The 17,188-nt window shown below is 41.8% G+C and overlaps 1 protein-coding gene across 1 annotated transcript in view; it reads right to left on the reverse strand.

The window, feature by feature from the left end:
• Positions 1–14,060: 14,060 nt before the first annotated feature.
• Positions 14,061–17,188, reverse strand: part of OVCH2 (ovochymase 2) — a 19,274-nt gene continuing 16,146 nt past the window's right edge. Inside the window, 4 exon segments of the mRNA XM_007459869.1 lie at positions 14,061–14,116; positions 14,509–14,610; positions 15,773–15,904; positions 16,427–16,520. Coding sequence (XP_007459931.1) covers positions 14,061–14,116; positions 14,509–14,610; positions 15,773–15,904; positions 16,427–16,520 — 384 coding nt within the window.

The following is a 17,188-nucleotide window of genomic DNA, read 5'->3' on the forward strand; positions in this document are numbered from 1 at the left end:
GGTCTGATCAGCGTCATCTTAGTTGTTTTAAGTATGTTAACCTTTAGTTCCAGGGTTTGTTCCCATTTCTCTGAGGTCAGTTCTCGGAATTGTGTGAAGCGGAGCAGCTTATGTCATGACTTCAATTTGGTCATCATGTAGTCATCCTCCTTCACCTGGTGGGGTCTTCGGTGTCTGCAAAACAGTTAACAGGATGTGGCTCAGAATATTATCTATAGCCCTTAAGGAGGAACTAAAGGTCCTTGACTATGCTTAATGATTAAACTATTATTATTTGGTCTCCTTTGACTGTTTTCCTTTGCTTCTGCATTTTCTCATTTCTCTGATTAAACTTATTCTTTGTCTAAAGTTTTTCCACAGACAAAAGGCAGGCTGAGGATATAGCGGGGGAGGCAAGGACCATAGGGTCCTGCTCTGTTTCATTAGCACCAAAATAAGACCCTTCACAACTGGGACTCAGGCTGTAATTTTAAATAAACTCCCCTCAATTCCCCCTGTCAAAGCACCAGCCACATAGAACTGCCACCTTTGCCCTGACTATCCCTCTGCTTAGCCTTTCTAATCCTTAGTTCATGCCAATCCCTCTGAATGGAATGCCTTCCCTTCTCTGTCTCCCTGAAAAACTTCTGATTCTTTTAAGGCCCAGCATAAGTGTCTAATCCTTAGTTAAGCCTTCCCTCATAGTCCTAGGAAGTCACTCCCTTCTGTGTGTTCCCTCTGAACATACTGCTCACATCTGTTACAGCGTTTACCACCTTGTTCTGGGGATGGTTACACACAGTTCGTAAATTCTATGCTAGAAATCACAGATGGGGTTTTATTTGCTTTTGCACTCCCCACTTGCCTAACTGAGAGTGTGGCACTTGCCTGAGAGTGTGGCAAGAAGATGGCGCGCAATGAAGACTTGCACGTGACCATGTGAAAGAATGAATGACACAAGGGATCAGTCTCGGGGCAGGAAGGGTGGCATAGCACCGGAGCAGTGTGGGATTAGTCCCAAAGTGGGGACAGTGCCAAGATGACTGTGCTTAAGCTGAGTCAAGCACAGGCTCTGTCTCAGCAGTTGTGTGACTCTGTCACTTCGACTTTACAAGCCTCAGTTTCTTTTCTTTTTGTGAACGTGGGCTAAGTGTCCTCGCCTGTTCACACCACAGGGGCAGTGTGAGAACCACTGAGAGAGGTGTGTAAGTAAGGAGTCTGTGAAGGGCTGCAGGGATGGAAGTTTCCCAGGACCCTAGTGTGAGGGCTGATCGCAGACCTGGATGAGGGCGCCCATCCTGTGGCTGTGACCACGAAGGTGCCAATTCAAGTGAAGTGGGTCCACCAGTTGCGGTGTTGCCAGGTCATAATCCATACTGGTGCTGCAGGAGCTAGGGTGGCTTATGAGGTGCGCAATGGACCTTTTCTGATAAGACAAAAGGAGCGTAAAATAGACCCACTGAAGAAGGGAGGCTCGTGGAGCTTCTGGGTGCTTGAATTCTCCCCAGAAAGGAAAGAACTTGAAGTGTGGGTACCTGGTCACCATGAGGGATGGTGTGGGACTCCCCCTTGTGTTGTAAGTGCCCGCACGGCTCCAGGTGGACGAGGGTGTGAGAGAGGGTTTCCTAAATGACTGCTGCTCATTCTACAGGCCTACAGGGCTAGGAACGGGAAGAGCTGACCGATGGGCAACAGAAGGTTCCCAGGAGAAGAAGAGGACCTCCACTGTGAAGCTAGACGCAACCGACAGGCCTGGAGCTGGCTCTTCAATCCTCCCTATTTCTCTCTTTATAAAGGGAAAGAAAATTCAGCCCAAATCCTGTATTCTCCACCAGAAACATCTATGACCAAACCCAGGTCAGCACCGTGGGAACCACATGATCTAGTGGGGCTGTGGCAGTCACAGTGAATGCTGGTGGCCAGGCTGCCTGGAGAATAGGGAAGCTCTGAGGTCTCTTACCTAAAGGGAGCCTTTGGCCAAATCATAGATGTTTGCACTCACCAACCAGGCAACTAGAAAGTAAGAAGAAAAGCAATCGAAGGTATGGCCTCATTCAAAAATATGGGGTTGGGAAGTGGCTCTCCAAGGACCCCTGGAATCAGAGGGAAAGCAAGGCCGCCAACTGACCATCACAGTGAATGCAATAGCCAGCCCTTCCAGCAGCCCAGTGAGGCTCTAGAAAACGCTGTCTCTTCTATGTATGTAGATGTTCCTACGGCTCAGAAACATGACGCAGTCTATCTGACATCACTTCATGAGTTAAGAGCTCTAAGAGGGGAGACCTTCAGGATGGCGGAGGAATAAGACGTGGAGATCACCTTCCTCCCCACAAATACATCAGAAATACATCTACATGTGGAACAGCTCCTACAGAACACCCACTGAACGCTGGCAGAAGACCTCAGACCTCCCAAAAGGCAAGAAACTCCCCACGTACCTGGGTAGGGCAAAAGAAAAAAAAAATTAATTAAAAACAGAGACAAAAGGATAGGGACGGCACCTGCACCAGTGGGAGGGAGCTGTGAAGGAGGAAAGGTCTCCACACACTAGGAAGCCCCTTCGCGGGCAGAGACTGCGGGAGGCGGAGCGGGGAGCTTCGGAGCCGCGGAGCAGAGCGCAGCAACAGGGGTGCGGAGGGCAAAGCGGGGAGATTCCCGCACAGAGGATCAGGGCCGACTGGCACTCACCAGCCTGAGAGGGTTGTGTGCTCGCCCGCTGGGATGGGCGGGGCTGCGAGCTGAGGCTCGGTTTCGGTTTCGGTCGGAGCTCAGGGAGAGGACTGGGGTTGGCGGCTTGAACATAGCCCGAAGGGGTTAGTGCGCCACGGCTAGACGCGAGGGAGTCCGGGAAAAAGTCTGGAGCTGCCGAAGAGGCAAGAGACCATTGTTTCGGGGTGCATGAGGAGAGGGGGTTCAGAGCACCGCCTGAGCTCCAGAGACGGCACGAGCCGCGGCTATCAGCGTGGACACCAGAGATGGGCATGAGACGCTAAGGCTGCTGCTGCCGCCACCAAGAAGCCTGTGTGCGAGCACAGGTCACTCTCCACACCTCCCCTCCCGGGAGCCTGTGCAGCCCGCCATGGCCAGGGAGAGTACCGTGATGCAGGGACAACTTCCCCGGGAGAACACACGGTGCGCCTCAGGCTGGTGCAACGTCCCGCCGGCCTCTGCCGCCGCAGGCTCGCCCCACACTCCGTGCCCCTCCCTCCCCGCGGCCCGAGTGCACCAGAGCCCCTGAATCAGCTGCTCCTTTAACCCCATCCTGTCTGAGCGAAGAACAGACGCCCTCAGGCGACCTACACGCAGAGGCGGGGCCAAATCCAAAGCTGAACCCTGGGAGCTGTGCGAACAAAGAAGAGAAAGGGAAATCTCTCCCAGCAGCCTCAGGAGCAGCGGATTAAATCTCCACCATCAACTTGATGTACCCTGCATCTGTGGAATACATGAATAGACAACGAATCACCCCAAAACTGAGGCAGTGGACTTTTGGAGCAACTGTAGACTTGGGGTTTACTTTCTGCATCTAATTTGTCTGGTTTTATGTTTAACTAAGTTTACTATTTAAAGCTTAATATCATTGGTAGATTTGTTTATTGATTTGGTTGCTCTCTTCCTTTTTCTTTATATATAGATACATATATTTTTTTCCTTTTTCTCTTTTGGTGAGTGTGTATGTGTATATGCTTCTTCATGTGATTTTGTGTGTACAGCTTTGCTTTTACCATTTGTCCTAGGGTTCTGTCTGTCCTTTTTTTTGTATTCTAGTATAGTTTTTAGCACTTTTTATCATTGGTGGCTTTGTTTTTTGGTTTGGTTGCTCCCTTCTTTCTTTCTTTTTATTACATTTTAATTTTTAACAATTAAAAATTTTTTTTCTTTTAATACCTTTTTTATTTTATTTTGTTTTATTTTCCTTCCTTCCTCTCTCTCTCTCTCTCTCTCTCTCTCTTTCTCTCTCTCTCTTTCTCTTTTTCTCTCTTCCTTTCATTTTTTCTTCCTTTTCTTCTCAGCTGTGTGGCTGACAGTGTCTTGGGGCTCTGGCCGCATGTCAGACCTCTGCCTCTGAGGTGGGAGAGCTGAGTTCAGGACACTGGTCCACCAGAGACCTCCCAGCTCCATGTAATAACAAATGGCAAAAGCTCTCCCAGAGATCTCCGTCTCAACGCTAAGACCCAGATCCACTCAATGGCCAGCATGCTCCAGTGTTGGACACCACATGCCAAACAACTAGCAAGACAGGAACACATTAGCAAAGAGGCTGCCTAAAATCATAATAAGTTCACAGACACCCCGAAACACACCACCAGATGCAGTCCTGCCCACCAGAAAGACAAGATCCAGCCTCATCCACCAGAACACAGGCACCAGTCCCCTTCACCAGGAAGCCTCCACAACCCACTGAACCAACCTTAGTCACTGAGGGCAGACACCAAAAGCAACAGGAACTACGAACTGCAGCCTGTGAAAAGGAGACCCCAAACAGTAAGTTAAGCAAAATGAGAAGACAGAGAAACAAACAGCAGATGAAGGGACAAGGTAAAAACCCACCAGACCAAACAAATGAAGAGGAAATAGGCAGTCTACTGGAAAAAGAATTCAGAGTAATGATAGTAAAGATGAACCAAAATCATGTAAATAGAATGGAGAAAATATAAGAAATGTTTAACAAGGACCTAGAAGAACTAAAGAGCAAACAAACAATGATGAACAACACAATAAATGAAATTTAAAATTCTCTAGAAGGAATCAACAGCAGAATAACCGAGGCAGAAGAATGGATAAGTGACCTGGAAGATAAAAGAGTGGAAATAACTACCACGGAGCAGAGTAAAGAAAACAGAATGAAAAGAATTGAGGACAGTCTCAGAGACCTCCGGGACAACATTAAATGCACCAAAATTCGAATTATAGGGGTCCCAGAAGAAGAAGAGAAAAAGAAAGGGACTGAGAAAATATTTGAAGAGACTATAGTTGAAAACTTCCCTAACAGGGGAAAGGAAATAGTCAATCAAGTCCAGCAAGCACAGAGAAGCCCATACAAGATAAATACAAGAGGAACATGTCAAGACACATATCAATCAAACTATCAAAAATTAAATACAAAGACAAAATATTAAAAGAAGCAAGGGAAAAACAACAAATAACATACAAGGGAATCCCCATAAGGTTAACAGCTGATCTTTCAGCAGAAACTCTGCAAGCCAGAAGGGAGTGGTAAGACATATTTAAAGTGATTAAAGGGAAAAAACCTACAACCAAGATTACTCTACCCAGCAAGGATCTCATTCATATTCGAGAGAAAAAATTAAAAACTCTACAGACAAGCAAAAGCTAAGAGAATTCAGCACCACCAAACCAGCTTTACAACAAATGCTAAAGGAACTTCTCTAGGTAGGAAACACAAGAGAAGGAAAAGACCTACAATAATAAACCCAAAACAATTAAGAAAATGGTAATAGGAACATACATATCAATAATTACCTTAAATGTAAATGGATTAAATGCTCCAACCAAAAGACATAGACTGGCTGAATGGATACAAAAACAAAACCTGTATATATGCTGTCTACAAGAGACCCACTTCAGACCTAGGGTCACGTACAGACTGAAAGGGAGGGGATGGAAAAAGACATTCCATGCAAATGGAAATCAAAAGAAAGCTGGAGTAGCAATTCTCATATCAGACAAAACAGACTTTAAAACAAAGACTATTACAAGAGACAAAGAAGGACACTACATAATGATTAAGGGATCAATCCAAGAAGAAGATATTACAATTGTAAATATTTATGCACTCAACATAGGAGCACCTCAATACATAAGGCAAATGTTAACAGCCATAAAGGGGAAAGTGACAGTAACACAATCATAGTAGGGGACTTTAACACCCCACTTTCACCAATGCACAGATCATCCAAAATGAAAATATATAAGGAAACACAGCTTTAAATGATACATTAAACAAGATGGACTTAATTGATATTGATGGGACATTGCATCCAAAAACAACAGAATACCCTTTCTTCTCAAGTGCTCATGCAACATTCTCCAGGATAGATCATATCCTGGGTCACAAATCAAGCCTTAGTAAATTTAAGAAAATTGAAATCATATCAAGTATCTTTTCTGACCACAGCACTATGAGACTAGATATCAATTACCAGAAAAAATCTGTAAAAAATACAAACACATGAAGGCTAAACAATACACTACTAAATAACCAAGAGATCACTGAAGAAATCAAAGAGGAAATCAAAAAAGAACCAAAAAAAAGTGACAATGAAAACACGACCACCCAAAACCTAAGGGATGCAGCAAAAGCAGTTCTAAGAGGGAAGTTTATAACAATACAATCGTACCTCAAGAAACAAGAAACATCTCATATAAACAACTTAAACTTACACGTAAAGCAATTAGAAAAAGAAGAACAAAAAACCCCAAAGTTAGCAGAAGGAAAGAAATCATAAAGATCAGATCAGAAATAAATGAAGGAAACAATAACAAAGATCAATAAAACTAAAAGCTGGTTCTTTGAGAAGATAAACAAAATTGATAAACCATTAGCCAGACTCATCAAGAAAAAAAGGGAGAAGACTCAAATCAATAGAATTAGAAATGAAAAAGGGGAAGTAAAAACTCACACTGCAGAAATACAAAGGATAATGAGAGGTTACTACAAGCAACTATATGTCAATAAAATGGGCAACCTGGAAGAAATGGACAAATTCTTACAAAAGCACAACCTTCTGAGACTGTACCAGGAAGAAATAGAAAATAAAAACAGACCAATCACAAGCACTGAAATTGAAACTGTGATTAAAAATCTTCCAAAAAACAAAAGCCCAGGACCAGATGGCTTCACAGGTGAATTCTATCCAACATTTAGAGAAGAGCCAACACCTATCCTTCTCAAACACTTCCAAAAGATAGCAGAGGGAGGAACACTCCCAAACTCATTCTACGAGGCCACCATCACCCTGATACCAAAACCAGGCAAGGATGTCACAAAGAAAGAAAACTACAGGCCAATATCACTGATGAACACAGATGCAAAAATCCTCAACAAAATACTAGCAAACAGAATCCAACAGCACATTAAAAGGATCATACACCATGATCAAGTGGGGTTTATCCCAGGAATGCAAGGATTCTTCAATATATGTAAATCAATCAATGTGATACACCATATTAACAAATTGAAGGAGAAAAACCATATGATCATCTCAACAGATGCAATAAAAGCTTTTGACAAAATTCAACACCCACTTATGATAAAAACCGTCCATAAAGTAGGCACAGAGGGAACTTATCTCAACATAATAAAGGCTATATCTGACAAAGCCATAGCCAACATCATCCTCAATGGTGAAAAACTGAAATCATTTCCTCTAAGATCAGGAACAAGTCAAGGTTTTCCACTCTCACAACTATTATTCAACATAGTTTTGGAAGTTTCAGCCACAGCAATCAGAGAAGAAAAAGAAATAAAAGGAATTCAAACTGGAAAAGAAGAAGTAAAGCTGTCACCGTTTGCAGATGACATGATACTATACATAGAGAATCCTAAAGATGTTACCAGTAAACTACTAGAGCTAATCAATGAATTTGGTAAAGTAGCAGGATACAAAATTAATGCACAGAAAACACTTGCATTCCTATACACTAATGATAAAAATCTGAAAGAGGAATTAAGGAAACACTCCCATTTACCATTGCAACAAAAAGAATAAAATACCTAGGAATAAACCTACCTAAGGAGACAAAAGACCTGTATGCAAAAAACTATAAGACACTGATGAAAGAAATTAAAGATAATATAGATAGATGGAGAGGTATACCATATTCATGGATTGGAAGAATCAACACTGTGAAAATGACTATACTACCGAAAGCAAACTACAGATTCAATGTAATCCCTATCAAAGTACCAATGGCATGTTTCACAAAACTAGCACAAAAAATTTCACAATTTGTATGGAAACACAAAAGACCCCGAATAGCCAAAGCAATCTTGAGAAAGAAAAACGGAGCTGGAGGAATCAGACTGCCTGACTTCAGACTATACTACAAAGCTACAGTAATCAAGACAGTATGGTACTAGCACAAAAACAGAAATATAGATCAATGGAACAGGATAGAAAGCCCAGAGATAAACCCATGCATATATGGTCACCTTATTTTTGACAAAGGAGGCAAGAATATACAGTGGAGAAAAGACAGTCTCTTCAATAAGTGGTGCTGGGAAAACTGGACAGCTACATGTAAACGAATGAAATTAGAACACTCCCTAACACCATGCCCAAAAATAAACTCAAAATGGATTAAAGACCTAAATGTAAGGCCAGACCCTATAAAATTCTTAGAGGAAAGCATAGGCAGAACACTCTATGACATAAACCACAGCAAGATCCTTTTTGACCCACCTCCTAGACAAATGGAAATAAAAACAAAAATAAATGGGACCTGATGAAACTTAAAAGCTTTTGCACAGCAAAGGAAAACATAAACAAGAAGAAAAGACAACCCTCAGAATGGGAGAAAATATTTGCAAATGAAGCAACTGACAACGGATTAATCTCCAAAATCTACAAACAGCTCATGCAACTCAATATCAAAAAACAAACAACCCAATCCAAAAATGGGCAGATGATCTAAATAGACATTTCTCCAAAGAAGATATACAGATTGCCAACAAACACATGAAAGGATGCTCAACATCACTAATCATTAGAGAAATGCATATCAAAACTACAATGAGGTATCACCTCACACCAGTCAGAATGGCCACCATCCAAAAAATCTGCAAACAATAAATGCTGGAAAGGGTGTGGACATTCTCACTGTGGGTGAGAATGTAAATTGATACAGCCACTATGGAGAACAGTATGGAGGTTCCTTAAAAAACTAAAAAAAGAACTACCACACAACCCAGAAATCCCACTACTGGGCATATACCCTGAGAAAACCATAATTCAAAAATTATGTACCACATAATGTACCACAATGTTCATTGCAGCTCTATTTACAATAGCCAGGACATGGAAGCAACCTAAGTGTCCATCGACAGGTGAATAGATAAAGAAGATGTGGCACATATATACAATGGAATATTACTCAGCCATCAAAAGAAACAAAACTGAGTTATTTGTAGTGAGTTTGATGGACCTAGAGTCTGTCATACAGAGTGAAGTAAGTCAGAAAGAGAAAAACAAATATCGTATGCTAACACATATATATAGAATCTAAGAAAAAAAAAAAAAAAGGTTCTGAAGAACCTAGGGGCAGGACAGGAATAAAGACACAGACATAGAGAATGGACTCAAGGACACGGGGAGGGGGAAAGGTAAGCTGGGATGAAGTGAGAGAGTGGCACGGACATATATACACTACCAAATGTAAAATCAATAGCTAGTGGGAAGCAGCCGCATAGCACAGGGAGATCAGCTCGGTGCTTTGTGACCGCCTAGAGGGGTGGGATAGGGAGGGTGGGAGAGAGACGCAAGAGGGAGGAGATATGGGGATATATGTATATGTATAGCTGATTCACTTTGTTATAAGGCAGAAACTAACACACCATTGTAAAGAAATTATACTCCAATAAAGATGTTTTAAAAAATGGGGAAAAGTAAATAACAATTTTTTAAAAAAAGAGCTCTAAGGGGAACATAAACAAGTCTCGCAGTTGCATTCTAGTGTCAACATGGGTTATAGCTGTGCCTGTCCATCATCTGCAGGAAATATCTCAGAGTCACGGTCCCCAGTCCCTGGTCAGCCTGCCTGTCTGGGTCAGCTGAAGTGACTCAATAGGGTGCAGCCAGAAAAACAGGGTCATTACAAAAATTAACTGTTTTCTAAAATAAAAATAAAATTTCTATAAAATGATGATACTAGCTAGTCTAATTTTTTTTAAGATTTTAAAAATATACAAAATTGGAAAAGTAGAAAATATCACAAAAGTATATAAGGAAATGTTTTGCACAGCACAAAGCAATTAGTAGGAAAATCTGAGTGTTATAGCTATCACTAGGAGATTATAAATTGTCAAAATTGAGTGAAGGTGAAAATTTTAAACCTAAAAACCAGTAACAAGGCAGGAACTAAACAAGATGTTTAGTATATGTAATCACATGACATCATTAGTTAATATTCCATTATAAATTTATGCAAAGCATACAGAAGGAAAAAGAAAAGAAGGAAAGCTCTAAGAGAAAGTTGCTGAGAGTAGATCTTAAAAATTCTCATCACAAGGAAAACCAATTGTAACTGTGCATGGTGGTGGAAGATGACTACGCTTATTGCAGCGATCATTTAGCAAAAATACAAATATCAAATTATTTTATTGTACACCTGAAACTAATATGTTACATGTCAATTATACCTCAATTAGAAAAAAAAAAAGGAGAGCTCTCGAGTTCTTTTCATGAAGAGCACTGATAACCAAAGTCTGACAGAGGCAGACGACAAAAAGCCAGTGGTTCTCAAATTTTGGGTCTCAGGACATCTTTACACTTTGAAAAAAATCACTAAAAATCCTAAAGAGCTTTTGTTTATGTGAGTAATATTTACCAATAGTTAACATACTAGAACTTAAAGCAAAAGTTTTTAAGATTATGTGTTAATTTAAGATAACCATAATAAAACCATTAAGTTAATACCTAAATGACATGTATTTAAGTAACTACATCTTGGAAAATAAAAACTTTAAATAAGACTGGCATTGTTTCACATTTTTTCAAAACCACTTAATGTCTGGCTAAACAGAAGACAGATGGGATTTCCTATCTGCTTTTTACAAACAATCTGTTGAGATATTACATTACGTAGTCTCTGGAAAACTCTACTGCATACTGGTGAGTGAATGAGAGTAAAAGGGGATAATAATGTCTTAGTATTACTATGAAAATCGTTTTGGTCTTTTAGGGGGTCTACCCTAAAAGGATCTTGGAGATCCCCAGCAGTCTCCAGATCACATTTCGAGAACCTCCACTATAAGTCAATTTCAGTCATGAATGTTGATGCAAAAATCTAAGTGAAATATTAGTAACAGAGCCCAGCAGTACATTGAAAGACGAATGTACCATGTCTAAGTGGGATTCAGGGATGTAGGAATGTTAGGAAATCTATTAATACAGATTTAATATACTAATAAGTCAAAGGAGAGAATCAATCATTTCAACAGATGCTCAAAGTATTTCACAAAATTCAATATTCATTTCTGATTTAAAAATCCTAGGAACGAAGATATGATAAAATAAGTGTATCTCTATCCAACAACCAGCCTCATGTTTAATTAAAATATACTAGAAACACAAGGTGAGGAGGTAGAAATTTCCTCAGCACTCAAGGAACTCAAGTTCTCGCTGGGGAAGCAGATTGCCCATGATGGTGGTTGAATGGGGAAAGCAGCAGCAGACCCTGATGGATGTCAGAGGTGGCAGATGAAGAATTAATGATCAGCCAACTTAAACCACGAGCTCTCACCATGTTCCACTCCCTGGGTGTACTTACATATTGGTGAAGCAATGAGCAGGGGTGACTACCCAGGTTTCCCAGAGATGCCTGGTGGCAATCTGCACACTGACCTGCTGTGACCAAGAGCTGACTGTGGCCTCCTGCCTCCCACAGTCTGTCTGGAAAGGGATCTGGAAGTGGGAGGGGAAGTGGCTCCACAGAGCCCACTTGGAAGGGGGCCAAGAAGGCACATCTTCGTTACCCATGGGTCCTCCTCACCGTCAAGTCCAGGTCTGAGCATCTCCGAAACTCTAATAGACACCTGGGAATAATGAGAAATGCTTATTGTATTCTAGAGAGATTTTATATATACATATATATAGAGAAAGAAATGGATGTTTCACCCAAGAGTAAAACATCAAGCCCACCCTTGACTTCCCCCTCTTTTTTGCCTCAATTATCTCATCACCAAACACTTTAGATCCTATATTCACAAAATATCTTGCATCCATCTCCTACCTTTGGGCTTGGGTCTTCAATATTGCTCACCTGGACTACTCTCCCTGGGGTTAAGCTTTCCCCGTCCTCCTCCCACTCCCAAATTAACCACCAAAGAGCACTTATTTTGATCATGTCACTCCCCTAGTCAAAACCATCCCAGGGTTCCTCACCGTGTCGGGAATAATGTTGACATCCTATTTATCTTTGTGGGCCCCAGTCAAACACCAGTGTCCTAATCATCTCAGAAGTTATTTCAGTATTTTCTTGTATTGTGGTTTTCTGTGCACATTTCCCCTTTTGTTGTCAATTTTACTTAAGTATAACATACACACAGAAAAATACTCAAGCAATAAAATACTTTGAATGTTTTTCCAAGAAGTACAACCAGAACCCAGATCAAGAAACAGACTAGCAGAATCTCAGAAGACACTTCAGGAGCCCAGTCCAGTCACTGCTCCTGCAAAGCGTAACTGCTATCCTGACATCTAACACCATATATTAGTCTTGAAGGCTCTTAGTTTTATATAAATCTACTCTCTATCTGTACATATAAGTTTCATTATTAGGATATAAATTCCTTGAATATAGGTTAGTACCTATCCTGCTCCTCTTTGTATCCTGCCTCCCCCACTCCCTGGTCTCTGGTACAGAGATTTGTCCAGAGAGGACACCACATCAGTATCAAGCCAGTGTGATGGGCTGTCAACAACTGAGGAATATAGGTGAAGGATAAACAGGTGTTCATTGTATTATTCTTCCATCTGTTCTGTAGATTTGCAAAATTTCAAAATAAAAAGCAAAGGAAGGACAAAATTACTTACTGAATGATTTAAGGAATCCAGGTTAGGTGTGCTATTTAAAATAGGACACATGTAAATTCCTGTTCTTGTCCTTAAGTTTTTATGTGTATTTGTATAAGGGAAGAAGGCCCGAAAGTAGGTGTGAGTTCAGGGAGAGGCAATCAGGAAAATTCCTCTTATTGAGCTTTTACACCAGGAGCTATTTCTGGATTATTTAGTTTTATTCATCAAATATTTATGTGGCATCGCCTGTGTTCTGGGCACTATGGTAGGTGCTGTGGGATAAAATGACCAATAAATCTAGCCGAGCGTTGTAATGAGACTCCTTGGCAGATACTGAGAGAAATGGCTCTGCTGAATATATCGCCCCCTGGTGGCCAAGAACAGGAACCACCGCAGACACACTTTACAAAGTTTCTGCCCAGGATATATATGCAACCTGAGGTCCAAGAAGCCAGAACAAAAAGACTCAGACGGCTTCTATCCCTCCTCATTAAAAGGTATACCCTCTTCTACGTTCTCTATTACTTTGTGTTCTAAGTGTCAGATAACTTATAAAACTAAAAAAAAATTTAAATAATTAAAAATTAGGTGCTTGATATTTCTCTTGACAAACTATCAAAACGGCAAACTCTGAAAGCTTGTCAGTGGATGTCACGGATGAAACGAGGAAAAGAGAAAGCCCAGCGCTCCTCAATGCTCACCAATGTGAAGACATAGCGGTTCACTCACTTCTTTTCCAGCGATGGCTCTTGTGAGTCAGACCACAATCTGGCACACTGTTTAGCCATCCCTACTGAATGAATCACTCAAGATGGGGATTTTGATTCTGTGACTGAAAATATTTCAGGGTTGCTTTGAGCGAAGGGGACAGTGACCACATCTCATCCAGCTCTATGTGATGGCTTTTGTGATGCGGCAACTTGGCCAGGTTACAGCCCCCGGTTATTCAATCAAACGTTAGTCTAGATGTTGCTATGAAGGGATTTTGCAGATGTAATGAAAGTCCCTCATCACTGACTTTAGGTAAGGAAGACCATTCTGGATCATCTGGGTGGGCCTGACGTCATTAGTTGGGAAGGCCTTGAAAGCAGTGTGGAAGCTTCCCCCAAAGAGAGAAGAAATTCTGCTTGTGGAGAATGGCCTCAGCCCATGCCTGTGGAATTCCAGCGTCCTGTGACCTTCCCTTTCTGCCTGCTTGCCTTATGGACTGACTTGCTTAGTCAGCTCCCACAATCGTGTAAGCCAATTCCTGGTGTATTAGCTTGCTAGGCAGGCTGTAACAAAATATCACAAACAGGGTGGCTTAGAAGACAAAAATTTATTGTGTCACAGTCCTGGAGCCTCGAAGTCCAGGATCAAGGTGTTGGGCGGGTCGATCCCTTCTGAGGGTGGTGATGGAGAATCCATTCCATGCCTCTCGTCTAGCTTCTGGTGGTTTGCTGGCAATCTTTAGCATTCTTTGGTTCATACATGATGTATCACTCCCATCTCTGCCTTCATGTCCGTATGATGTTCTCCATGTGTGCGTGTCTCTCTCTCCAAATTTCCCCTTTCATAAGGACACCAGTCATACTGGATTAGGGCCCACACCAATGACAGCATTTTAACTTGCTTGTAATAGAGCTTTGTAAACACTATCTCCAAAAAAGGTCACAGAATGTGACCTTAGGTACTGGAGGTTAAAACCCCAATATATCTTTTTGGGGTTCTTGGCTGAACCGAGAGTAATAAAATCTGTATACTTCTGGTAGTGACATTCTCCAAAACAGCTTACCAGAAGCACTGGATTCTTCAGGTAGTACATTCCATGTCTCCAGAAACACTGATTCATTCTCTAATCCGGAGATGTTAAAATCTGGGTATAAACATCATACAACTGCTCAGTTCACACAAACAAGGCCAATGTTTGGGATTTATCAGAAAATTATTATTGTCAGAATTCTGGGACATCACAGTCAGTTAGACTCTATGGGTATTTGAACTGGAAAGTGGAGTATTTTAACTATAACCTGGCTTTCCCATAAGCATCTGTTTACCTCCCAAGAATGAATAACTTGTGAAGCCAATAACTGGCTTTGTAGGATGTGGACAGAGTGCTCACGGGGTGTGAGGGCTTGGAAGGAAGCTGTGTCTTCAAGTGTCTAGGGACTGGGGGTTGGTGAAGATATTTCACATTTCTGAGCCTCTTCTTATGTGTCACACACACACACTTGCTTGTGGCCAAATACACATCATCTGATTTAAGCCTCACTACATTTTTACCAGGCATGTATTATTCTCCTGTTGTAAGACTGAGGAGGATGAATTCTAGATGACACTTAGATCACACTTCTAGTAAGGACAGGCCAAGATTCACACATACAGCTGATCTTCATTCTCCACAGATTCTGTATTTTTGAATTCACCTACTCGCTAACATTTGTTAACTCAAAACCAATACTCATGGTGCTTTCATGGTCATTCATGGACATATGCAGAGCAGTGGAAAATTTGAGTCACCTGATCACCTGTCCTGGCTGAGGTCTAGTGAGGCCACACTCTGCCGTCTTGTTTCAGCTCTCATACTATAAACAAGTGTCCTTCCTGCGGTCTGTTAGCGCCACTTTTTGTTTTGCTTTGCTTTTTACATTTTTGGGCTTTTTGTTGGTGATTTTGCTGTTTGCAATGGCCCTAAACATAGTGCTGAAGTGCCATCTAGTGTTCCTAAGTGCAAAACGTCTGGGTTGTACCTTACAGAGAAAATACACGTGATGGATAAGCTTTGTTCAGGCATGAGTTACAGTGGTATTGACCATGAGTTCAGTGTTAATGAATCAACAATGTACATTAAATAAGGTGACTTGAAACAGAAACCCACATAAAAGCAGTGGTTGAGAGGCCCCTAACTCTGAATTTCCCCAGGAGCAGTGGTTCAGGATTCACAGATTCAGTGAATCATGAGTTGATTATATCCATGCTGGTCACTAAATGCTGCCCTTTTTACCACAGCAGGAGGATGAGACTTGAGACCTGAGGAGTTGGTGCCTCAATCTTCTTACCTGTTTTAGGAACGAAGGAGACTGTAGCCTGGAAGCCTCTGAAGGTCATGTTTTCATCGGACTGGAAGCTGATGGACATTACCCTGGAGATACTCACCACAGGGGTGGGGACAACAAAGCCACACAGTCGAGCTGGTTCAAGCCCAGCCCCGGCATGACATGGTCAAGGGCCCAGCAAACAGACGTGGCATTGGATAGAAGAAAACAACTGTCCTTCAGGTAATTGTTAAGAAATAAACTTTTCCAGTGTATGTCACAATTCATTTCCAAAATAGAAAGGCAGAGTGCTCCTTTGTACTGTGTATTTAACCCCGTCAACATTTCAATTCTGTTTATCTCCCAAACACTCCCACTGGGAATGCCACTAAGGGAAGTTGTTCCAGCCACAGGGCTTATTTCAATGTCACTTTCCCCTCTGACCCCTAGTTCACTGTGAGCCTTCCACATGTTCTGATCAAATGGTTCTTCGATTCTCCCTGAAGCTCTTCCCGCCCCTGATGGTGGAGAAGGGGGAGAGGTGGTGAGAGCATAGGAAGTGATGGAGATGGTGCAGGGGACTGAAGGAACATTGAGCCACATTCCCTAAAAGGAGTCCCAAGAAGGACTGGGTCCAAATGCAAACCAGGGAAGCCGAGGCTCCCAGGGAACACAAACCTATTTCTTTCTTCCTTTCTACATCCCTATGCATACTCACATAGTTGGAAGTGCAATCTCCACTTTCTTCTATTTCCAGGTTCTGAAAGGAAAGCTGAGAAGACTCCATGTTATATCCAGAGCAAACAATATGAATGCATTACCTCATTTTGATCAAGGAGAGGAATTTGGATTGTTCAACTTGCTCCAGAGCACGACCTTAGATGAGAAATGTAACAGGGCATTCATGAGTGGGTTATATGACTTAGGAAATGATGCTAAACCACAGGCTCCCAAACCCTCTGAAACATCTAAGCACCCAATTACAGGCTGAACAGAAGGGTGGGGAAACGTGCAAATATTTGAGCTCCCCAGTTCCCTCCTTGGAGGAGCAAAGAAACAGCAAAGAACAACATTTGAACAATCTGATAGCCCTGACTGAGAGGAACAGTGGGAGATTGAAATGATGAGGTAGCAGCTTAGATTTTTTATACACAAATGATGTGGATTCAATGGAGCCCGAGCACTTGGCAAAAGACACAGGCCTGCGCGACTAGGACAGAAGTGGAGGGAAAGGATGATTCATGGTGAACGAGACACGGGGAGAAGGAGACGTGTCAGAAACAGGATCCCTTCAAACATTTCTTAAACCCTTACTGGGATACTTTCTGGAAACAGACCCTTTTTGGTTACTGTGACCATTGTGTCTTATGGAAAGAGTTTTAAGAAAAGGAGGAAAATTACATAAATCTTTTTTTTTTTTTTTTTTTTTTGGTACGCGGG

The sequence above is a fragment of the Lipotes vexillifer genome, unplaced genomic scaffold (genome assembly GCF_000442215.2).
Source record: "Lipotes vexillifer unplaced genomic scaffold, Lipotes_vexillifer_v1.1 scaffold61, whole genome shotgun sequence".
In the NCBI taxonomy this organism is placed as follows: domain Eukaryota; kingdom Metazoa; phylum Chordata; class Mammalia; order Artiodactyla; family Lipotidae; genus Lipotes; species Lipotes vexillifer.